A 25,189-nucleotide genomic window follows, 5' to 3' on the forward strand; every position below is an offset into this window, starting at 1 on the left:
TCTGAGCAGCTTTGTCTAGATACGGTACACGCACATTTGTTCCAGCTGCTTTCGAGGCCACCCACCGCCTCTCTCGCTGTTTGTAAATAAGAGGCTGCTATTTATTCCTCCTCCCCACCGAAAACACTCCCCTGCAATGTCAAAAAACAACAACAGGTCATACATCTCACCGGTCATACGGCTGGTCGGAGAGGTGCTTATCAGAACCAGATTCAAGCAAGGGGTCTTGGGACACTGATAACTTTGGCACGTCTCTGAAGCTCCTGCAGATTTTTGCAGGGTGTGTTCTGCAACATGTCATTGATGCCATAATAGTGCATTAGTGCTGGGTTTATAGTGGGCTGTCCACTCCTCGTTCTGCCTTATTAGTCCCCCCAATGTTACTCTTCCACTCTAGCACAGGAAAACTAGGGCCAAGCAAGCAAATCCTGGAACATTTGCAGTATAAACAGTTCCAGGATTTAAAACGAAGCATATTGTTGCCACAGTCGTGCTCCATCCCCCCACTCTCTGCAAGATTCCAGAGGATTGCCAAGCACTCACCCAGGGTCTGTGCTCCTTTGGAAAATTGAGACACAGCAGAGACTGCCGTAGCTTTAAAAAATATGGTTCATTCACCTATACAGTGGAACCTCGGTTTATGAACACCTCGGTTTATGAATTTTCAGTTTATGAACGCCGCGGACCCATCTGGAACGGATTAATTCACTTTCCATTACTTTTAATGGGAAAGTTCGCTTCAGTTTATGAACGCTTCAGTTTATGAACAGACTTCCGGAACCAATTACACCCATGTTTCAGTTTATGAACGCTTCAGTTTAAGTACTTCGCGGACCCGTCTGGAACGGATTAATCCACTTTCCATTACTTTCAATGGAAAAGTTCGCTTCAGTTTATGAACGGTTACTCCGCGGACCGTCTGGAACGGATTAATCCACTTTCCATTACTTTCAATGGGAAAGTTCGCTTCAGTTTATGAACGCTTCAGTTTATGAACAGACTTCCGGAACCAATTGTGTTCATAAACCGAGGTACCACTGTATACCTGAAGGAGCGTCTCCACCTCCATCGCTCTGAGGTCCAGTGCTGAGGTCCTTCTGGCAGTTCCCTCGCTGCGAGAAGCCAAGTTACAGGGAAGCAGGCAGAGGGCCTTCTCGGTAGTGGCACCCGCCCTGTGGAACGCCCTCCCAACAGATGTCAGAAAGAAAAACAACTACCAGACTTTTAGAGGACATCTGAAGGCAGCCCTGTTTAGGGAAGCTTTTAATCTTTAAGAAATTAGTGTATTTTAATATTTTTGTTGCAAGCCGCCCAGAGTGGCTGGGGAAACCCAGCCAGATGGGCGGGGTATAAATAAATAAATTATTATTATTATTATTATTATTATTATTATTATTATTATTATTATTATTATCACCTTCAGTTTGCATGGAGAGAGTCCAGATTTTACAGCATGGTCATTTCAAGAGGGACTTGTCACTCACAGCAGTGCAGTCAGCCTTCAGCCAGCCTGCCCAAGATGGATCCCAGTCTCTCTTCTTCTTCGTCCCAGAACACATTGCTAAAAAAAAAACCAAACCTCTCTTTTCCTGTCACCTCGCACCCAGTTGCCCTTCCAAACCCCCAGTCTCTGTTCAAACTTCAGGGCAAGGAGGGATGACAGTTCTCTTCCATTGCCAATGACTCTCAATAATAATAATAATAATAATAATAATAATAATAATAATAATAATAATTTTATTATTTATACCCCGGCCATCTAGCTTGGCTAGGTTGTTTTGCATTTCCTACTTTTGGAATGGGGAAAATGGTAGGCATTGCATGGGTTTCCTATATATATACAATTGACTGAATTTTATATATAATTGAATTCCACAACATTTGGGGTTTGGTTTGTAGAACTCAGTAAGGTATCATGCAGGAAACTAATATAAACAGCCCAGTCCAATGTTTACTTGGAATTAAGTCCCATTTGTGTTCAGTGGAGCTTATTCTCAGGTAAGTTTGCACAGAATTGCAGCTGTGCAGCTGTGGGTGTGCGTGTTAAGAAGAATTTATTCTCAGAAGATAGGTTAGCGCTGATAAAATCTAACGTTCATGCCAAACTTTGCAGCAAAATTAACATTTTAAGGACCTTGGCAACCACTGGTTCCCTTTGTGCCACCAGTCAGTCAGTCAATCTACTGATCCTGTCAGGAGACCTCACAATAAAACTTACAGCTCAAGTTAACATGCAAAACTAGGGTGCAGAATGATCAAATATCTCTATTAACAGATAAGATCACTTAATTGCATTTGTTTGGGTGCCGTTTTTACTTGTACTGTATCTTAATTGCTCGAAACAGGAGTTTAGCTATGGTTTCTGTGACTCTGCTCTTATCTGTATCAGAGAAGGAGAGAGATAATATTCAGATGATCTTGCAGGATACAAAGTGATTGATGGATTAATTAATTCTTTCCTGAGATCTTGATGGAAGTTACAAAACAGTAAGGCGTGGCTTATTCTTTCATCTTCATCTGAACCACGGCAACATTCACCTCAATATTAGTGCTGTTGATTTTTCACTTTCTTCACCTTTCCTCCAAGGAGCACCAAGTGCCATGTGTGATTCTCTCTCACAAACCCCATTTTATCCTCACAACATAGGTCAGGATCAGAGAAAGTGATTGGCCTGAGGCTTTATGGCCAAGTGGGGATTTGAACACATGTCTTCTTCCCAGTCCATCACGCTAACCCAGGGGTGGCCAACCTGGTCCCTATCGCCCACTAGTGGGCATTTCAGGATTCTAGGTGGGCGGTAGGGGGTTCTATGGCACAAGCTGAATCCTCCTTCCATCGAGCACTGGTAGGCGCTAAGGAAATTTTACCATCAAGAAAGATGCATTAGTGGGCGGTAGGTATGCTTTTGAATTATGGAGACTCTTGAGAGTCCCATGGACTGCAAGAAGATCAAACCTATCTGTAAGGGGGAGGGATTACAGAGAACCCCCCCCCCCATCAGAAGCAGCCCGTCTCCAAGCAGTCATGAAAGCGTGGGGTCTGAAGGGGTGAGTCAGGAGACGGAGAAGGAGTGCCAGGGCTCTGGCAGCATTGGAGAGCCCCTGCTCCACAGGCAGGAAGAGAGGCGGGAAGGGTGGACAGGCAGAAGGCAGACCGTAGACCCTCCCCCCCCCCGACACCGGTATTTTGGAAGGAGGAGAAAGGGGAGGAGATTCACTGTCCCAAGGCTTTTATGTTGGTCAAAGTCGCGAAAAGGGGCAGTGCCGGATTCTGATTCGGAATGAGGAGACATGAAACCAGCAGCTTGTTACACTGTAAATAATGTGCACTAATAAAGACTTTTGAAAGACAAGCATGTGGAAGGTCGTTACTCAGGAGTAGTCATAACAACCCTGACACTATCCATTCTGAAGGAAATCAGCCCTGAGTGCTCACTGGAAGGACAGATCCTGAAGCTGAGGCTCCAATACTTTGGCCACCTCATGAGAAGAGAAGAATCCTTGGAAAAGACCCTGATGTTGGGAAAGATTGAGGGCACTAGGAGAAGGGGACGACAGAGGACAAGATGGTTGGACAGTGTTCTCAAAGCTACGAACATGAGTTTGACCAAACTGCGGGAGGCAGTGGAAGACAGGAGTGCATGGCGTGCTCCGGTCCATGGGGTCACGAAGAGTCGGACACGACTAAATAACTAAGCAGCAACAACAAAGGTATAAAAAGGTTGACTACCCCCTGCTCTAACCATTACACCATTCTGATTCTCCTTTTGAAATAGGATGCCCACCTAATTTTGTGCCATCGCCAGCCACATTCCTTTCTTTACAGAGAGGCAAATCTTGGGGCACTTCCAGACAACCCATCTATTCAGCATTCTTCCCGATGTGTGTGCCGGAAGATTAATACATCGTAAAAAGGCAAAGATGGCAACACGCCATCAGAGAGTAATAGTCATATGAAGCCCATAAAAGCAAGATACAGCATGCATTTTAAATACAGTACCGGTAACCAGAAGAAGAGAGGAGAAAAGAAGGGGAAAGGTGTAGAAAAGGTAAGAAAAGGAGAATCGTAGAGTTGGAAGGATCATCTAGCCCAGGCATGGCCAAACTTGGCCCTCCAGCTGTTTTGGGACTACAATTCCCATCATCCCTGACCACTGGTCCTGTTAGCTAGGGATGATGGGATGATGATGACGCCATCTCGGCGTAGTCCAGACATAGGCAAACTCGGCCCTCCATATGTTTTGGGACTACAACTCCCATCATCCCTAGCTAACAGGACCATTGGTCAGGGATGATGGGAGTTGTAGTCCCAAAACATCTGGAGGGCCGAGTTTGCCTGTGCCTGGCATAGTCCATCAGCTTCGTTTGCCACTCCTCTCTGGTAGGGACTTTGTCTTATTTCCATCTCTGGGCTAGTAGCATCCGGGCGGCTGTTGTTCCATACATGAAAAGTATTTTCTGCTCCTTTGGGATATCAGTATCTGTAATTCCTAATAGAAAAGCTTCTAGTTTCTTAAGAAATGTTATTTTAGACTCTCTCTTTTTATTTCATTGTATATCATCTCCCAGAAAGCTTTTATTACCTTACAAGTCCACAGCATATGATAAAAGATACCTTCTTTTTCTTTACATTTCCAGCAGGTTATTTGTACTTCTCCTATACTTTTTTGCCAGCTTAGTAGGGGTCAAATACCACCAGTACATCATTTTCATATAATTTTCATTCACAACATGCTGTAAATTTCAAATCTGTTTTCCATAACCTTTCCCAGTCTGCCATCTGAATTTTATGTCCCAAATCCTTGTGTCATGTAAGGAAAACAAAAGTTAACAGGCAACCTCCCTCCCACTCACACCCACCCCAAGATCACACATCTATTTGTGAATTTCTTGGGTGGAGAACTACTCACCAGGCTGATCATAACGTGGAGTTGGGGGTGATTTCATGGAGATTTGTCATGGTCGTTTATGATTCACTGTCGTTCACAGTTAATTCATCACTGCTTTTTATTTGTGAGATGTGATACGTTAGCAGTCAAGTACAACATTCCTTGTTTTCCTAGAGTGTACATGCGGGGGAATGTTTGGTCCAGCCAGTCGAAAACTTCCTGTTTCCTCCTGGCTGGGACATACTTCCTTTGCATGTGACTAGAGGTGGGCTTGACCTTACCTGTCCAGGTAACAAAAGAGACAAGGCACGCTGCACTCTTTCTCTTTTTGACTTCCTCCGTCATCGGAGCAGCTTTTTAGCTAGAGATGCTCTGTTGGCTTCCAGCCAACAAAGGACACTGGGATTATCCCCATATGGGATAGCTCCACATGTATATACCTTGTAACTAAGTCTGCCTTCAGGGATACAAGCGTGAACTGAATGTGTGAGTAAACTTCTTTTATATACTTTACACAAGATTGTGGCGTGTTTAGACTTTTAAGAGGGATATAAGGGAACTTACCAGGAACCTAATAGTGAGAGGCTTACGTAAGCCTGCAAACAGCTACCTGCTATGCGTTTAAAAAGGGGAATGTGAAACTCTGCTAAGTAAAGGAACTTGCTAGCGCAAGTTAGGAAGGATATTAATAAACAATATATCCTCTCCTGCCTCCCTGAACATTCCCACAGCACTCTTATCGTGTTTTCTCCAGTCACAGTTGTCCTCCCAGACGTTCATACTCCCCTTGTCGGTCTGCTGCCACTCAACACCAACAAAGGAACTTTTATTATGGTCCTCAAAGTAGGGAAATGTCACTCTGACTAATGGCTTAGATCTTCTTCTTTGGCGATCACTTGTAGCCGAGTATGATTGTCTTCCACAAACACAATTTTAACAATGAGTCTGTAAGTGACTGTGGAGGTCAATTCTGGATCCACACGTCCTTCCACAGTAGGGACATTGGTTTCTGCTTCACCAGCATGCTTCTCACAGGGAAGATGCTGGCTAATAATAATAATAATAATAATATTTATACCCCACCCATCTGGCTGGGTTTCCCCAGCTACTCTGGGAAATATTAAAAATACAATAAAACATCAGACATTAAAAACTCCCCTAAACAGGGCTGCTGTCAGATGTCTTCTAAAAGTCAGATGGTTGTTTATTGCCTTGACATATGCCGGGATGGTGTTCTACCGGGCGGGCGCTGCTACTGAGAAGGCCCTCTGCCTGGTTCCCTGTAACTTGGCTTCTCGCAGTGAGGGAATTGCCAGAAGGCTCTCGGAGCTGGATGATGGGGGTGGAGGTGCTCCTTCAAGTATACTGGGCCGAGGCCGTGTAGGGCAGGCATCCTCAACCTCAGCCCTCCAGATGTTTTTCGCCTACAATGATCCCTAACTAGCAGGACCAGAGGTCAGGAATGATGGGAATTGTAGTCTCAAAACATCTGGAGGGCTGAGGTTGAGGAAGCCTGGTTTAGGGCTTTAAAGTACCACCCAGCAGAATTAAATCCTGACATGGGTGGTGCTGTGGTCTAAACCACAGAGCCTAGGGCTTGCTGATCAGAAGGTCGGCGGTTCGAATCCCTGCGACAGGTTGAGCTCCTGTTGTTCGGTCCCAGCTCCTGCCAACCTAGCAGTTCGAAAGCACATCAAAGTGCAAGTAGATAAATAGGTACCACTCCGGCGGGAAGGTAAACGGCGCTTCCGTGCATTGCTCTGGTTCACCACATCATGCTGGCCATATGACCCGGAAGCTTTCTGTGGACAAACGCCGGCTCCCTCGGCCTGAAAGCGAGATGAGCGCCGCAACCCCAGAGTCGTCCGCGACTGGACTTAACGGTCAGGGGTCCCTTTACCTTTTAGATGTCATTATCCAGTGACATCAGTTGCGGGCATGCAGGGAAATTTTCATGCTGATAATGATATCATAAAGCTGGAAGATACACCCAAGGGTCATCTAGTCCAACCCCTTGCAATGCAGGAATCTAAATGAATGCATCCATGACAGATGGCCATCCAACCTCTAATAATAAGAATAAGAATAAGAATAAGAATATGGTGTGTGTTTTTTTAATATAGTGTATAAGATGGCAGGTTTCATTGCTGCAGACCTAAATGTGCCCCTTGTGATTCTGTTGCCTGCAAAGACAAGGAAGGGGCTTATGTTATGGGAGGGTCGGACTTCATTGCAGGAATAGATAGCTTGTGCTGGAAGGGCCCAGCCTTAGATGCCTGACGCAAGCCGAGACCCTCCACAGCCCCTGACTGATGTTTTGGGTTAAATGCATGACAGCAAGACAAAGGGATGGCAATAAAAGTGATTCATTTAGGAGCTCGTAAATCAGCCGGTGTGCCATTGAGCAAGGAGAACCCACCATTAGCGGCTGGTTCTCCGGAACCACTCCCCACTCCCCTTGCCTCGTCCTCCCTCCCTTCTGGCCCTCTTAAGTTTATCTGATACCTGATAGATGTCAAGATCTAAGCTGTTCCCTTGCAAATCACCAGCCCTTTGTCTTAATGAAGACCCTATGCTTGGGGGTATGAAACTGAAGGCACGACCCAAAGAGCAGTGCTTGAGTTTGCTACAGTGAAGGGGGGGGGGAGCTGTAGAAGGGACTTGATATACGCTGAACTAATGGGTTATCTTTTCTTCCTTCTCGGACAACAGGCTAAGTCCAGACCTTCAGGAAAACTTGGGTCATCTTTTTCACCCACAAAGACATCAGTGAGTGAGGACAACAGCACCTTCCAGTGGCCACTGGAGAGAAATGCATGCAAGAAGACTGAGCCGAGATGGGATGGAGGAGGTCTCTCGCTTATGTCTTGGGTGGGCAACATATGCCAAGCAGAGAGCTCCAGCTAATCTGCATATTTCTTGCATGTAGTGATGAACATCCTTCCCCAAAAACATGAGGCTTTCCCAAGCCACCAAGGGTGACTCTTTTATTCTGTGTTCCTCTGATTATCCCCACCCACCCCTGCTAATGTAAAGTCAGATCCGTAAGATGGTTAGAAAAGCAAGAGTCTGCAGTGGGTGGGGGAGAGAGGTTGTATTTTCCCCCCTTTCTTTCATTAGTAAATGAATGATGTTGGTCTCCAGCCACACCCGTCAGTCCCAGCCAGGATGCCCAATAGAAACTGTGTACAGTGGTAACCTTGGTTCTCAAACTTCATCTGTTCCGGAAGTCCGTTCCAAAACCAAAGCGTTCCAAAACCAAGGCACACGCTTTCCCATAGAAAGTAATGCAGAACAGATTAATCCGTTCCAGACTTTTAAAAAAAGACCCCTAAAAACAGCAATTTAACATGGATTTTACTATCTAATGAGACCATTGATCCATAAAATGAAAGCAATAATCAATGTACTGTACTACAGAATAAATAAGACAGTACAGTGGTACCTCGGTTTACAAACACAATTGGTTCCAGAAGTCTGTACAGTGGTGCCTTGCTAGACGAATTTAATTCGTTCCACGGGTCTTTTCTTATAACAAAAAATTCGGCTAGCGAATCCCATAGGAATGCATTGAATTTTTTGGAATTTTTTTTTGCCCATAGGAACGCATTAATTGAATTTCAATGCATTCCTATGGGAAACCGTGATTCGCTAGACAAATTTTTCGTAAAACGAATTTGTCTAGCGAGGCAAGCTCCGCTAGAAAAAACCTTTCGTTAAGTGGAAATTTAGTTAAGCAGGGCATTCGTTAAGCGAGGCACCACTGTACTTAGCCTGAAGCGTACTTAACCTGAAGCGAACTTTCCCATTGAAAGTAATGGAAAGTGGATTAATCTGTTCCAGACGGTCCGTGGAGTACTTAAACTTGAAGTGTACTCAACCTGAAGCATACTTAACCCGAGGTATGCGTGTAATTGGTTCCGGAGGTCCGTACTTAACCTGAAGCGTACTTAACCTGAAGCGAACTTTCCAACTGAAAGTAATGGAAAGTGGATTAATCCGTTCCAGACAGGTCCACGGAGTACTTAAACTGAAAATACTCAAACCGAGGCGTACTTAAACCGTGGTATGACTGTACTGTAGATGATAAAAATTAAAATTAATTGTTTTTTCTTACCTGCACTGATGATAGACACTGTTTGGGGGGGGGGGGCTTTTATCCATTTCCGCAGTCACATAAGCAAGCAAGCAATAGCTGAACTGGGTTCCACACAGTCATAAAAACAAATGAACTGAAAAAGCCTCAAAAACAAAAACGCAAAATTAACAGCACAAACAAAAGTGCCAAACTTTATCCGTAACGGAAGTCCGGTTGACTTCCGAAATGTTCGAAAACCAAGGCACAGCTTCTGATTGGTGCAGGTGCCCTGGAAACAATAGCCAACAACTGCATCTGACATTCAATCTCCGAAAAACGTTCAAAAACCGGAGCACTTACTTCCTGGTTTTGGCGTTTGGGAACCAAGGTACCACTGTAGTTCAACAGTGGAGTCCAGACACCTCTCCTTTGAAAAACTAAGCACTCTAGTGAAAAGAAAGGCAGTCGCCATTGATAGCCCCCAATCAATCATTCTGATTCTGGGTAGGTGAGTGTATTATGTCCTCCTGAGATGCACTGTCAGCAGATTCCTCTGTCTCTGCTCAATAATATACCTCTGCTCCTAGAAATGTTGCTTGCTCAGCAATGTATTGGAGGAAAGAAAGGCAATTTTGTGCCTTTTCCTCACATTTTTAATGGAAGATTAAGAAGAAGAAGTAATGAGCTATTGCTCCGATTCTGCTTAGTTAGTACAGTAATTTAATGGGGTTCGATGCCACAGTCAGCTGGGAAAACAGCCAAGAAGACAGCCAGGCTGAACAAAAGGGGAAGGAAATGTGTCTTCCTTTGTGGGCTATTTGGACAGGCAGATCCGTGGCATTCTGTCCATGCTCAGAGCTCCTTTTCTGCTTGATCATTGAAAAAAAAAATCCATTGCTGCTGAGCCCTGACTTTGAAAACTAAATCTGGGATTCAGGCCTGTCTTAAAGGAAGCCCTTTTCACCTGCAGCACATCACCTGAGACAGGAGCATGTTCTTTTGCCATGAACACCTCTGTGTTCTTGGACTGTACCCAAACTTGTGCCCTCCAGATGTTTTGGATGACAACTCCCATCATCCCTGACTATTGGCCGTGCTGGCTGACTAGGGCTGGTAGGAGTTGGGCTCCCAAACATCTGTACAGCACCAGCTTCTGGAAAGCTGCCCTAAGCATATTGCTTAGAATTCAAGTTGTATTATTATAACCTGATGGATACAAGAGACGTCATTACTACCGGTAAGTTATGGGAAACAGTGCCACCTACTGTTGGAACAACAACATTACAATTAAGATTCTGCATTGCATCCCCTCCTTGGCAGTAATAGGGGGCCTCTGCCAACCAAAAGGAAGGGAGGTCCCTTTCCCACATCAGTATTGGTGGCAACTTTAGAGATGGTGGGAGGCTGCCAGTAACTTTAATGATTGACGATGATATAAGGTGTGTTTGGTTGCTCTTCTCTAATAGCAGAAAAATACTACAGCATTGGGCAGAGGCAATAGATCTTTCATAACGTTTTTGGGGGAGGGAGGGGTAGTTATCGGTTCTGTTCTGTTCTTGTTTTTAGTATTTATTTTGTGTTCTCCTTTTGTATTGTTATGCTGCGAACCACTCTGTGATCTTCAGGTGAAGGGCGGTACACAATTTCAATAAATAAAGATTCGGCCTCTGTGACTGCAGCAGCGGCAGCGGGTGATACATTCCTTGGAGGCCTCTGCTGCCCCTGTGGATCCTGCCGCCCAAAACTTGAGAGAGTAGGGGGGCAGAAAAGTTTGTGAGCTCTATGCTGACAGTTTACCAACAGAGAGGCAACGATGCAGACTCCTGGGTCTTCATCCAAATTGTCTTTACCTCCTTTTTCTCCCCCACCCCCGCCAGGTGGGCTGTTCCAAGCAAAGGGGGTGGAGGTACCAGAAAATAATTAATGGGATTGTGGAGGACACAGGAAAATTATATTTCTTGGTAGGCAAGCTGCATCGTTCCACATATTAAGACCTCTGAAAGGTGGGGGAGGGGGGAGACAGTATACAGTACTGTAGATATTCAAAGTGGTTATACCAAACAAAAACAAAACAAAACATGGAATCTTTCTTTTAGGGATTATAGGGACAGAAGTTTTCAAAAATGAAGATTGCGTTGTTTGTGTATGTAACAACAGCGGCTAGGATTCTGTACACACAAAAATGGAGGAAGTTCCCACCAAAGAAGAATGGATAGGTAAGGTAGAATCAGCAAAGTTAACAGCCAAAATAAGAAACTCTATAACAATGATAGTGGTGGGGATTTTGTTTGTTTGTTTGTTTTTGAAGAATGGAAGCCCTTTTCAGACTACTGTATTTAGGAAGATATTATATAGTTTGATGTACTTGTGAAGAGGATTTGAATCATGATCAACCAGAAGGAATTATGGATGTGTTGGTATAAGAAATGGAATGCAATGAACAGCAGAGGGGAAGAAATTTCAAAAACAGTGGAAAATGGGGCGGGAAGTCAAGCAATGTCAAGTTTGTTGTGTATTGAAGTGTGTGTGTGAGAGAGAGAGATAAATTGTTGAAAATGCAATTAAAAATTATGATGAGAAATGACAAATGATGATGACGACGACAACAACAACAACTACAATATATGAGAATGACAGGTGTCCAGCAATGGGTGGGGTGGGGGTGAAGAAGCTCCATATTTGGGAGGGGGCGCTTGTTCCCCCCTCCCCTCCCCCACTGGCACCGCTGACTCCTGCCCTGGGTGCTTACAGGTGGAAACGAGCACCAAATACGGCGGACAACAACTCCCAGGATCCCCTTGCGTGGCCCCAAAGGCGAAAGAAGGAGGCTCTGGTGCTGCGGTGCCCTTCGGGAGCTGTAGTTCTCACGCCTTCCAAGGGACGGCCCTGCCGTTAAGTTAAGCGCCCTGCGAACGGCGCAGCGGGTGGGCTAGGGAACTACCAATCCCGTCAGGCGTCGCGGCCCTTTTAGGCGGGAACCAATTGCGGGACGCTCCGCGGTCGCGCGGGTTTCGCGTCATGCCTCGAGCGACAAGGACCAGGTGGCTCGGCTGGGCATTCACGCGGAGGTCAGCGCTGCGAGGTGAGAGTCGAGCGAGGGAGCCGAAGGGCCTTGGCTGCTGCGCCCTTCGCGCCCGGGAGGGTTTGCAAACGGTGCTTGGCTCGCAAGCGGCTGCAGAAAAGAAAGAGAAAGGGAGGGGAAGATAGGGAAACGGAGCTGGGAGAGCGTGGAGGTTAATTAGTGGCAGACAGTAACGAGGTAGAGTAGGAAAGGGAGAAAGGGGCTGAGGATGTTATTATTATTATTATTATTATTATTATTATTATTATTATTATTATATTTCTATACCGCCCTTCCCCCGAAGATCACAGGTTTTACAATATAAAAACCCGAAAATGTATAGCATAATTTAAAAAATAAAAATAATTCACACACACCCTCCCCAGACACACACAGTTAAAAAGGCCCTAGGTTGTTTAATTAGGCCTGGGAGAAAAGGAATGCTTTTGCCTAAAGTTAAGTGGAAGGCGGCAATTCCCCTGCCCTGCATTCTTTTTGCAGTTTTGAGCAGGGAAAGGATGTGCAGTATTTGTCACAGAATTGTAGAGCATCATGCAGTCCAACCCCTGCAGTGCAGGAAACTTTTGCCCAACGTGGGTCTCGAACCCACAACCCTGAGATTAATGATCTCATGCTGTATAGCAGCAGAGCTCTCTTGATTGGTAAGATTAAAAAGTAAGCAGCAGTCGAATATAGTGATGGTGAGAGAGGGCGGGGGGTGGGGGGGGAGAAGGAGGCGGGTAATGCAAGGCTGGGAAAGGCAGTGGTCCCTGAGAAGGGGAAAATAAGAGGTTGAGGTGAGAGACGGGTGTAGAAAAAGGAGCACAGGAAGCTTCTGTTTAAACTGTGTGCCAGGTGCCTTGGAGTGCACTGCAAGTTGTAGGGGGAGCCTTAGAATCATAGGATTGGGGAGATGGAAGGTACCCTTGTGGTCATCAAGTCCAACCCCCTGCAATGGTATCTTTTGGGAAGCTGTTTCGCTGACAGATGTCTAATGCTGCTGCATCTTTCCTTTATGTTTGAGTAGGTGTGACCCAGCAACACAGGAGGTGGATTTGAGCTGACACCAATGGCTACCAAGATCTTTGAGACAATCGGCAAAATCGGCCTGGGGCTGGCAGTTGCCGGCGGGGTCGTCAACTCTGCTCTTTATAACGGTGAGGAGGCCTTTTCTTCCATAGCACTGAGCTGTTGCATGACTGACTATTTTTGTTTATCTGGAATTCTTCAGGAGAGCCCAAAACAAACCACATCCTTTCACGATTTTCCAGTGGAATAAGATGGGAGTCTACAGAATCGTATCCTTTCCCACAGGCTATGTACAGGTGAAACTCAGAAAATTAGAATATCGTTGAAAAGTGCTTTTATTTTAGTAATGCAACTTAAAAGGTGAAACCAATATATGAGATAGATGCATGACATGCAAAGCAAGATATGTCAAGCCTTTATTTGTTGTAATTGTAATTTGTCGTTAGGCAGGTCAATTATAAATGGAATGTAATTAATGAAATGTAATAGCGATGTTTATTTTTGTATTATTGTAACTATTTGTTTTATTACTGTGGAATTTCCAAAAGAAAGCATTTGTAAAAATTAAAAGAAAAATAAAAAATAAAAAGTTGCTTTGCTGAAATAAATGCACTTTTTGACAATATTCTAATTTTCTGAGTTTCACCTGTAGCAGTGATTTTTAGAGAAAATATGAGGGTCTGTAGCCTCACCTCTATAGGTGCTGCAGTTGGAAAATAAAAACAAAGCACAGCAGTGAATATACAGATACGGTATTTCTCCTGAATATGGTCTACAGCCGTGGTAGCTAAAATGGCGCCCTCCAGTTATTGTTAGATTCTGGCTCCCGTCAGCCCCAGCCAACAGAGGGAATGGCCAGGGCTGATGGTGTTGTAGTCCAGAAATATCTAGAAAGGAACCACCACATTGGCTACCCCTGGTCTACTGGTGTGATAGGAGACAGTCTCAAATGCTTTGGCTACAATAAGCCTAATTTCCTATCTTTCTTGTGGATCAGTTGCCCTTCGGTAGCCATTGAGTTCATTCAACTTAGTGCAGTGCAGTTGCCTTCACTTTGTTGTGTAATTTTGTAGTGGGGAAGAGGAGAAATGTGCTTATTTAATCCTATTTACTAATGGGAAATTCATTCTCTGAGCACCAGCCTTTATCTTGCCAAAATGGCACGTTCCACACACAAGGGTGGCTTGGAGAAACTCCAAGGCCTGCAGAAGTACAAAAATATATTGGAAGACTGAGCATGCTCAATGCGCATAGAATGTTGATGGCTTGGTCCTTGGTGAATGGAATGACATACCTTGGAAGGGGGCATAGCTGGTGGTACTCTAAATCAAACACTCCACAAAACAACATGTTGCAGGACCTGTTTGGCCCATTTGTAGTGTGTGTGTGTGTGTGTATTAAATTTCTGAAATTTTACACATAAAATTCCAATACCTTTAAAAAGACATTTCTTTTCTGTTTTTGACTTCCCAATCTATTTTCCATTATGTTTTCCTGATCACCCCCTTTGCTGCACCCTATCCACGCTCTTTTTATCATAGTCCTCCTAGCACAATAGTTTCTAATCCTTTCTTTTGCTCATAACTCGAAATCTGTTCCCGGATTCTTCATGTTGTAAACTTTCTTCAAATAATCCGAAAAGGGCTTCCATTCTTCAGGCCCATTTGTATTCTTTAATATAGTGTCCTTTCAAGAATGCAGCAGTGAGGTGGAGGAAAAAGGCCAGTCCACCAAGGGAGTGGGACAAATTGGGGGTAGGGGGGATGTACCGTGTTTCTCCTATTTTAAGACACGTCTTATATTTATTTTACTCAAGAAAATACCGCATATGGCTTATTTTCAAGGGGTGTCTTAAAATACACTGGGGGAAGACTGGGGGAAGAAGGCGAAAGGCTGTAGCAGGTAAACAGGGCTGTTGAAGAAATCTCAGCCTTTTACCAGGGGACGCTGTGGCTTTAAACCACTCCAAGAAGTGATCGGGTGGGTTTCCTCCCCGCCCTGCTTGAACAAACGTCCCCTCCCTGCTCTGTTGCCTCGCTCACCCGGGCTCCGGTGTCTGATTAAATGAGAAGGAAGTATGGGAGTGAAGCTCTCCCTTTAAGAGGCAGCCTGCAAAGGCAATTTCTACAATTCGTCATTGCAGGCTGCCTCTTAAAGGGAGAGCTTCGCAGCCTCCACTCCCAAACTTCCTTCTCGTTTAATCAGACATCGGAGTGCAGGTGGGGGGGCAGGGAGGAAAAGAGGATCGCTGAAAAGGGGAGGGGGAGGAAGAAAGAAGGACGGGGCGGGGGAGGTTTGCGGAGGTGAGAAAGCGAGCGAGGCAACAGAGCAGGGAGCGGAAAATACAATGGCAATTTCAACATTGCAGGATGGCATTCCACAGCTCTCGCTCTTCCCCTCTTGTTTACATCGGCAGACTGGGGATGCCGCCGCCGCAGCCAAACACCCATTAAAATCGCAGAGGGAGGAGGGGGAACCTTGAAAATCTGGGACCTTTCTCCCACCCCCTGACCAGCAAGGGAGGGCTTGTTTTCTCCTCCTCCTCCTCTTTCTCTCTCTCTCTCTCTCTCTCTCTCTCTCTCACACACACACACACACACACTCACTCACTCTGCCGTCCGCCTCTCCAAACCAACTCTTCAACCCAGAAATCAAGGGGACGGAGGAAGCCAGCGAGATCCTCGGACTCGCTGATGCTGGCTCCTGGAGGCAGCCTGCCGGGTCGGCGCGCAGCAGCGCCACGCAGAGCTCCCCAAGCCTCCTGGAGCCAGCAGCAGCAACAGGGCAGGAGGCTTGGGGCGCTCCGCGCAGCGCTGCTGGGCACCGACCCGGCAGGCCGCCGCCGCCTCCTCCTGCCGCGGCCGTCGTGCTTGGTCCCGCTGGCTGGCTGGAGCGCTTGGCGGTCTCGCCCCGCACAGCTCATGGGTGTGGCTTATTTTCAGGGTATGTCTTATATTTTTTTGCCTCTAGAAAATCGTGCCCTGGCTGATTTTATAGGCACGTCTTAAAATGGGAGAAACACGGTATTAGTAAGTTTTGGGGGATTTGAACATGTGCTGTTCAGCTGATTTTTCTTAATGGTTTTTTTCCTGGTTTTTCAGGAGTGTGGATGGTGCAAATGTAAAATTCGCATTTCTTGATCTTCCTAGTTTTGCCTCTGGCCCCACTCACCTGTGTCATGTGCTCCCCCCCAAAAAATAATAATAAAACGTCCAGAAGAACGTGTAAATGAATCCGGGTTTACCTAGAATCTGGGCATAGCAATCGTCACATAATCATTCAATATTTCTTCTTTGTGTTTTGAGTGTGATGTCGCTGGGCTGTTTCTCTCTTTTCTAGTTGACGCAGGCCACAGGGCTGTCATCTTTGACCGATTCCGAGGCGTCCAGGACATAGTGGTGGGAGAAGGGACCCATTTTCTCATTCCCTGGGTACAGAAGCCGATCATCTTCGACTGCCGCTCTCGCCCGCGTAACGTTCCAGTAATCACTGGCAGCAAAGGTGAGCAGTGGGTGGATGCAGTTCTTTCCCCTCTGTACTAAGGAGTTGGAAGCCGCCCTAACTACATACCCGCTTCTGACCCCAAATGCATCATTTTTGTTTAGCAGCAGCTATAAAGGCTGCTTTAAAATTGAGAAAGAAGCACATCCATTTGAATATGTCATTTCCCATAATGTTGCACGTAGTCATAGCAAGGGGTGTGTGGGGTGTTAGGGGAGGGGTAATACCTCTGGTAGGGGACACGTCATACTCCTTCTGGGGTGGTTTGTCCACCTTTGGTCCCCACCTTGCACCCAGCTCTCACCCAGGACTCCTAGAAGATGCCAACATGCAATAGCAGCCACCCCCAGGGAATGGCTTCGACTGGCCAGCTGAACCAGGTGAGGGTGGTCAGTGGGTCTCAAACCCTCGGGGAGTTAGGGACTTCCCCTGCATGTGAAGACAAACTCCGGCAGATTGAGCAAACAAAACCAATAGTGGATCCAACAACCGAGAGGGCACTTTCTGCACGTGCTGTAGAGGGAATTGAGGGGCAGATGGGGCTTGTCAGTCTCGGTAGGCAGCCCATCTAGGAAAAGGAAAACCCTGATCTTAAACCTCCGCTGCCTTTGCGAGACATCTTCAGGAGAAGAAAAGGCTAAGGAGTTAACCCTACACAAATTTGGAGTGGAGTCCCCAAGACGGTTGAATGGTACCTTGTACTGCTCCTTCCAGCAACTCCTGCAGCCAAACTGGTGCCACACATATTGTTCCGCTTTCCTTTGGACCGCATCATCTGGGCAGCCCAGGAACTCTCCACGCCATGCCCTGGCTTGTACACCAGGGAGCTCACTTTGGTGCTGCTGACACAGCGGTTTGACTTCACCCCCCCCCCCGGAGGCGCACTCCATTGTCTCTCAAGACGGACGGATGCTGACAACAGTCATAGACATCTCAGTGCTGCTGCTAATGTATCCAAAGTGGGGGTGGCATTGGCAAGTTGGTGGGGAACCCCAAGTTTTGCAGAAGTACATAAAACCTTTAGAATCCTCTCTTCCCAAGAGCTCGTGGAGCAGTGAGTGTTCTGAGCAGGATATTGGACACTGGCCAGCTGTTGCTTTTGGGAGGGGCCAGGAACTGAAAGCTGGGAGTGGGGGGTGAAGTTGACTGTCCGGAATCCTGCACAGCAGCACTCGATGCCGGCAACATTTTGTTGCAGGTCCCACCTGCGAACCCCTAAAGCAGTAGTGGTGGAATTTGTGCCGCCGCCGCCAATCCAACTTAACATTTTTGACCTTTAGCACTTGCTGAGACTTGTTCCTGCTCTGACCCTCTCCCTGCCTCCCTCCCCCGGTAGATCTACAGAACGTGAACATCACACTAAGGATCTTGTTCAGGCCGGTGACAATGCAGCTTCCCCGGATTTTTACCACAATCGGCGAGGATTACGATGAGCGAGTGCTGCCTTCCATCACAACTGAGATCCTCAAATCTGTGGTGGTAAGGGCCAAGGAACAGCTGGTGATATTACAATAATTATAATAATAACTAGCTGTACCCAGCCACGCTTTGCTGTGGCTCCGTCAGGACCCCCGTTTCCCAGGACAGTGGTATGACATGATGACACCCCTCTCTCTGTTTCCCCCGGCGCGTGACATCACCCGCTCCCAGCACCATCTGCGCGCTCGCATCGAAACGACGCCACTGCATTCCCCGCGGCGTCCTGGGAGTAAAGAATGTACTATAGCGTCTGTTCCTTTGACGTCCAACAGATGGCGCTATTTTTATGCCTGTTGCTTTGATGTCCAACAGATGGCGCTATTTTTACACAAAACATGTTTTTACCTGTGACAGGTGTGACATCTATATAATCTAAGAATATACAAACACTCCCATATTGGAATGCAACATTGTGTCAAAATTTCAAACCAATTGGTCAAGAACTTTCGGAGCTTTCTGGTCATGTACAAACGGACATTTACATTTTATTTATATAGATTTATTATTTATACCCCGCCCATCTGGCTGGGCTTCCCCAGCCACTCTGGGCAGCTTCCAACAAAACACTAAAATACAATAATCTATTAAACATTAAAACAGGGAATTCCTCTTTTCATGCAGGGGCTTATGGGAGTTGGAGTCCCACAACAGCTGGAGGGCTTCAGCTTCCCCTCCCCTGTCATTGGGCCTTGTGTTCCTCTTTTCTCATCCTTTGAAGGAAGGAAAAGGGGAGCAGTTGTAGTACAAAGCCAAAGGAAAGAGAGATCTTAAGGGGTACACAGAGACCAGCAGCACACTTTGGGTCACATAGTTTTCCATTAGGATTGATCCTTTTGAATACTAACCAAGGGCCAAGCTAGATATGAGAGGGTTAAAGCGCCCTGAGACCTCCGGGTATAGGGTGGTATATAAATTCTAATAATAATAATAATTAAAATAATAAATGGCAGGTGTGGCTGGCCTGATCCAGACCTGATGTGGGCAGGAGGGCTTTTACCCTGTGCCACTGCTGCAGTCCTGATATAGATCGCCTCTTCTCACTGCTTTTCTTTTTAATGATTCAATAGCAGTGTCATGTCTAGCTCAGTGCTAACTAAAGTGGTAAAGGGACGCAGGTGGCACTGAGCCTCTTGGGCTTGCCGATCAGAAGGTCGGTGGTTTGAATTCGCGCGACGGGGTGAGCTCCCATTGCTCTGGCCCGGCTCCTGCCAACCTAGCAGTTCAAAAGCATGGCAGTTCAAGTAGATAAATAGGTACCAGTGTGGCGGGAAGGCGTTTCCATGCACTCTGGCTTCAGTCACAGTGTTGCATTGCGTCAGAAGCTGTTTAGTCCTGCTGGCCACAGGACCCAGAAAGCTGTCTGTGGACAAACGCCGGCTCCCTCGGCCTGAAAGCAAGATGAGCGCTGCAACACCATAGTCTGGACTTAACCGTCCAGGGGTCCTTTACCCTGTTTCTCATATTTTAAGACATACCCATAAAATAAGCCATAGCAGGATTTTTAAGCATTCAAGGAATATAAGCCATACCCCGAAAATAAGACATAGTGATAGGCGCAGCAGCAATGCCGTTCGCGGCAGGAGGAGGAGGAAAAAAATAAGACATCCCCTGAAAATAAGCCATAGTGTGTGTTTTTGAGGAAAAAATAAATATAAGACGTGTCTTATAATATGAGAAACACGGTACCTTTTTTTTTACCTTAACTAAAGTGGTATTGGATGTCTGAGTAATGGAGGGAAAGAGCGGGGAAGGTGTGTTCATGCATTTGCCTGGATCAGAGGATGCTGACCTGACAATCCACATCCAGCAGTGTCCCTTGCAGGCTCCTTAGGCTTATGTTGTAACAAGGACTCTCAGCTTTAACGAAAGCTCTTTGGTTTACTTCTGCATTTATCGTTGCATGTCTCCTTTTTAGGCTCGCTTTGATGCTGGTGAGTTGATCACGCAGAGAGAACTCGTTTCCAGGCAAGTGAGCGAAGACCTCACGGAAAGAGCAGCAACCTTTGGCCTCATCCTAGATGATGTTTCCTTGGTAAGAGCTACCTTCTAGTTTGGTTTACAGCAGGGACAGGGGGGTTGTGGCCCTCTAAACTGCGCTGAACTCCAGCTCCTTATCATCCCCAGCCAGCATGGCTAGTAGTCACTGGTTGTAATCCAGCAAATTTTGGAGCAGGCATTGGCAAACTTGGTCCTCCGGATGTTTTGGGACTACAACTCCCATCATCCCAGGCCATCTTCCCTGTTGGAAGAACAGTTCCGGGAACAGCAGTGGCGTCCAGTACGCTTCCAGTTGTGCAACTCTGCGACGCCTCTCTGCTTCTTCCCGGCTTCAGCAGCAGCAAAGCGCATGTGTGTAAGGAGTTATCAGCACGGCAGTAAATCTCTCAGACACAACTTCTTCTATTCTAAGAAGCTTTAATGTACAGCAGCAAAACAATAAATCAGCCAGGAAAGAGCGACGTTCACGACTCTCCGTTCATGGCCAAAAATGAAAGTAAAAGAAACTGTTCACATAATGAAGCATCCCGCCTGTGAACACACCCCAGTGACAGGAGGTCATTTCCACAGAACTATTAACCCTGTAAGCTCTGGGTCTCCTCACATGCCTATGCCTGTTCTGGAGTATCACAGGCTTCCCATCTCTGACTTTAGGGACTGGACTCTTCAAATTCCATTCTCTGCACCACAAAATCTGCAGTGAAAAAAAGTTCAGGGTAGAGCAAGCAGAAGATTTGGATCGGGGGAATACTTTGTGCTGAAAAGAATATGTGTTTATTCAGAAGCTGTTAGGTTCGTGTCTTATTTTCTCCAAAGTTAAATAGGTTGGTGATTTTGTTTTTCACCTGCCGGACATGCAAACCTTGAGGCCATGGTTAGCCCTTCCAATACTGCAAACCAATAGTAAGGTCCCGATTGCAAATTTGGTCAGCTACTGCAGCTGGTTTGCATAATTCAGGCTGAAGTTGTGTTTTGATCCTTAAAGTGGGCCTATGGGCCTTCAGATGTTGTTGGACTGCAGTTCCCATCATACCCAACCATTTGCAGTGCTGCTAGGGGCTGATGGGAGTAGGAGTCTAACTATCTGACAGGCCACGGGTTCCCTATCAAAGGGATGCCCAAAGTACAATTGGGAGAAGTGAGCAAGCTTGGGGGCTCCCTCTGCTGGATGCAGTGAGAGGTTTGGGAGGCTCTCGAGGTTCCAACAAAAGCATCGCAAAATTCTCAAGTCCCTCGGTGGCATCTCTGTCAAAACTCCAAAGCTGTTATCACCAAATGCTTAGGAACCTTGACAATTGAGAGCCAGATCTCTCTTTCCAACAATGTGGAGGAAGGGCAACATTTCACCGGTAGTTCTTAGAAGTCGAGATTCTAGAACAGAGCTTTCCAAACTGTGTCGCAACACGTTAGTGTGTCAGCTGCAGTGTGTAGGTGTTTCACGCAAACACTCCCCATTCTCCTCCCGGGGCTGGAAAGGGGTTAGTTTAACCTCCTGTTTGCTAGTAAAACTGAATTACTGTGTCACGAAATGATGCATGTCTAAAAAGTGTGCCACCAACATGAAAAGTTTGGAAAGCTCTGGTATACTCTATTTCTCTGGCTTTGCAGTGCTGTTTGCCCATAAGAATGCAATAACTCAGCCAGCCACCAACAACAGGGATACAGTAGTCCTACGATTCCAAGAAAAGGAGAAGAGGGAAAAGTTGTGAATAATATACAGTACTGAAGAACTGTTTTATTTGTATGCCACTTTCCCACTAAAATATAATGCTCAAAACCACTTACATCAAAGAAACAGGCGTGCATTTCTAACAAATGCTGCAATAGCAAAGCATATATATATATATATATATATATATATATATATATATATATATATATATATATATATATATACACAACATACAACCCCCCCACCCCCCTGTATTTCAGTACTATAAATTTAACAAGATTGCTTAAACAACGTGCAACATCGAATAGCAAATAGAACAGGGAGAAATACACACAGCATCCAATAGAAAAAAATGTTATTGATTGAATTGCATCGCAGTCATTGATAAGGCTGGCTTTCCATTAGGGTCGGGCTGATGAAGTTGATGGGTCCAGCAACACCTAGAGTGACCATTCCTACTTTGGAACAGCCTCTTAATCCCAGTACCCTAATATAGCTAACTGAAAGTGCATATATAACTGAAATAATCACATATTCTTCCCCTAATTTACTTTCCCGCCCCCTTCATCACCCCACCTTCCTCTGTTGTTTTCCTTATGTTGTTTGCCTCTGTGTGTTTTTTTTTTCTTTTCTAGACTGTAAGTCTTTTGGGGCAGCAGAGACCTGTCAAACCTGTTTGTAAAGTACCAAGTCTGTAGATGTTGCTAACCTAATCAATTTTTTTTATAAAAAAAAAACAGCAGCCAATGCAGTACATACGTTAAGCCAGTGATGCTTAAATGGAACCTGCATACAAGCTGTACACCTTACCTCCTTTTGGAACTGATCACGTTTCTCCAAATTTGGTGCCTACTTTACAATCTTTTCAGCACCAGGTTAAGTCATATTTTTATTTACCTAGGCATTTTTAGTTTGTATAATCCCTTGGTCGTCTTTGTAATTACTTTGTGTTGTTGTTTTCAATTAAGCCTCTGTCCTCTTGTACAGCTCTTGCCCAGGGAATTTGTTTGGAAGTAAGACAGTAAAGAAATGTTTTTTGAGCACATGCGTTTATTCTTCCCTCTTAGACACATCTGACATTCGGAAAGGAGTTCACGGAGGCAGTAGAAATGAAGCAAGTCGCACAGCAAGAAGCAGAGCGAGCCAGATTCATCGTGGAAAAGGTGAGGACATTGAGCTTGCCAGCTGGCCTCAACTTCTGTCATTGTTTCTTGCCAATGCAACAACTGAGGTGGGGGGTTTTTTTGCCTCATTCAGTGTTCCACTTGCTTCATGTTCAACAGAATCCATCCCTTCCAATGCACTGTTTCCTGTGTTGCAAATGCTTTAGAGCAACTTTGGGGGAATCTGTGGCCCTCCAGATGTTGTTGGACTACAAATGTCATCAAGCCTGGCCATTGTCTGGAGCTGATGAGAGTTGGGAGTGAAAAAGGATCTGGAGGGCTGCAGGTTCCCCACCCATGCATAAGAGACATCAGAATCCGCTAGGATCAGACCAGAGGCATACTTTGTCCAGCATCCTGTTTTCTGCAGTACCAGCCAGATGTTCTCTGGGAAACCTACAAGCAAAAGAAAGCAACAGCCATATCCTGTTTTTGCTCCTCAGCGAGAGGAACTGCCTCTTGAAATCTGGAGGCTGCTTGTACCTGGCGTGACCCATAGCCACTGTAACAGCGCGATCCTAAGCATGTTTACTCAAAACGAAGTCCTACCGAACTCAATTGGGCTTGGATTGAAGCCTTGGAAGACTCCATGAATTTGTCTTAACTCGTTTTTTGAAGCCACCTAAACTGGCCCTTTTCATTTATCTTGTTGGCTGTCCCGTAAAATAGGCTGGGCTGTGAAAGATGGTGACTCGCTTGACGCTTCTGAGCCATCATTGAGTGTATCTGTGCATGCAAGTCTGCAGATAACTGCTGCTACTCTCGTTTCCTCGGGTGCCTGTTTTTGGTTACCATTCTGTCGGCATGCGTCGCCCGAGTTCATTATTATTAGGGGCACATGACCTGTTTATCAGCACTGTCCTTTGACCAAAGTTCACTGTCTGTATCTTCTCTCCCTCTCCCCGCCCCAACCCGGTCCTCTTCACAGGCAGAGCAGCAAAAGAAAGCCGCTATAATCTCAGCTGAGGGGGATTCAAAGGCAGCTGAGCTCATCGCCACATCACTGTCTTCAGTGGGCGACGGCCTCATTGAGCTGCGCAAACTTGAGGCGGCCGAAGACATCGCTTACCAGCTCTCGCGCTCCCGCAACATCACCTACCTGCCCTCAGGACAGTCCGTGTTGCTCCAGCTACCACAATGAGTGTCCTGACTCTCCCCATCCCCATGTTTTTTTTTCTACTATTCCCTTGAAACTTAACAGATGAGAGTATATAATCACTGAGATTTCCCCATTTGGGGGTTGACAGATAACAGCATGAAATCAAATTAGATTTTGATCACATTAATTAGATCAAAATCCCACTCTAGAATATAATTTTTAGCAGATCAGTGCTTGGAATAAAAGCTGTAAAGGAGTGGAGAGTGTTTGTTTTTGTCCACTGGGAAAGCCTTTTGTTTTGGTAAGACCTTGCCATAGCAGCTTGTTTTCCGCTGCGGTCTGTGTAATCGGAACTAGGCCAACTTTGGTTTGCTGCTGTTTATGGAAAAGAGAAGGGTTTGGTTTTTTTTTTGCCCCACCTTCTTTCCTGCCAGATCTAGCATCATACAGGTAGCATATCAGCTCCTCTTCCTGGTTGTCTTCTTCCGAATGTCTGGTTCTGCAGTAATGCTTCAGACTGCAACAGCGCAGATCTAAAACGAATGATATAGTTTCAGTTCTGTATAGATCTGAGATTATAATGTTCCCATATGTGGAATTACAATTCCTGGGGACAGCTCTCTCTCTTCTCTGTGGCCTGTACCTGACCATGTGCAGAAAATGGCTGACCTTGCATCTATTCCACATGTCTCAAGGCCCAGCTTTAAGAGGGATACTTATTCCACTGATAGGCTGCATTCATGAGTGTTACTGAGGCTCCTTTAATTAAAAGATGTTCACTTTAACAGTGAAACTAAAAAATAAGAAATTGTACTAACCACAACCTTCAATAAATGAACAAATAAAATGCCCATTCTTAACTGTGTGGTTTGCATTTAGTATGTTGACAGTGTTCCTAAAATTTATGATTGTGTTTGCTTTTCACAATTTGCATTTTCCATCAGAGGTGGGGAGGAAAATCTAGCGAAAAAATGTTGTGTGTGGTTGGCAGATTGGGACTACAACTCCCATTAACCCTCAGCGAGGATGGTCAGTGATTGGAGATGGTGGCAGTTGTAGTCCTACAACATTTGGAAGGTGTCATGTTGACTGTCTTGCACTCAAGTAGTCTCGGGAAAGTCTATAAAATCTCACAGCTGGTTCCGCCAGTGTTTAAGGTGAGCCAAAAAAGCCAGGATTAGCTACCCACCCCGCACCCCGCCCAGTTACTGAATTTAGTG

The 25,189-nt window shown here is 45.8% G+C and overlaps 1 protein-coding gene across 2 annotated transcripts; it reads left to right on the forward strand.

Moving 5' to 3' along the window:
* The first annotated feature begins 12,013 nt into the window (after window positions 1-12,013).
* PHB1 (prohibitin 1) lies at window positions 12,014-24,829 on the forward strand. Of its 2 annotated transcripts, none has more exons than XM_035137119.3 (7): window positions 12,014-12,120; window positions 13,056-13,185; window positions 16,397-16,558; window positions 17,895-18,037; window positions 19,953-20,069; window positions 22,775-22,870; window positions 23,799-24,829. In XM_035137119.3, exons 2-7 carry the CDS (start codon window positions 13,098-13,100, stop codon window positions 24,009-24,011), a joined length of 819 nt encoding a protein of 272 aa, XP_034993010.1. In that variant the 5' UTR covers window positions 12,014-12,120; window positions 13,056-13,097; the 3' UTR covers window positions 24,012-24,829. The 2 variants fall into 2 exon arrangements, with proteins under 2 accessions (XP_034993010.1, XP_034993009.1); XM_035137118.3 differs by having other exon boundaries at window positions 12,014-12,049.
* The last annotated feature ends 360 nt before the right edge of the window (window positions 24,830-25,189 follow it).

This window comes from Zootoca vivipara, chromosome 12, assembly GCF_965207765.1.
Source record: "Zootoca vivipara chromosome 12, rZooViv2.hap1.1, whole genome shotgun sequence".
Taxonomy (NCBI): domain Eukaryota; kingdom Metazoa; phylum Chordata; class Lepidosauria; order Squamata; family Lacertidae; genus Zootoca; species Zootoca vivipara.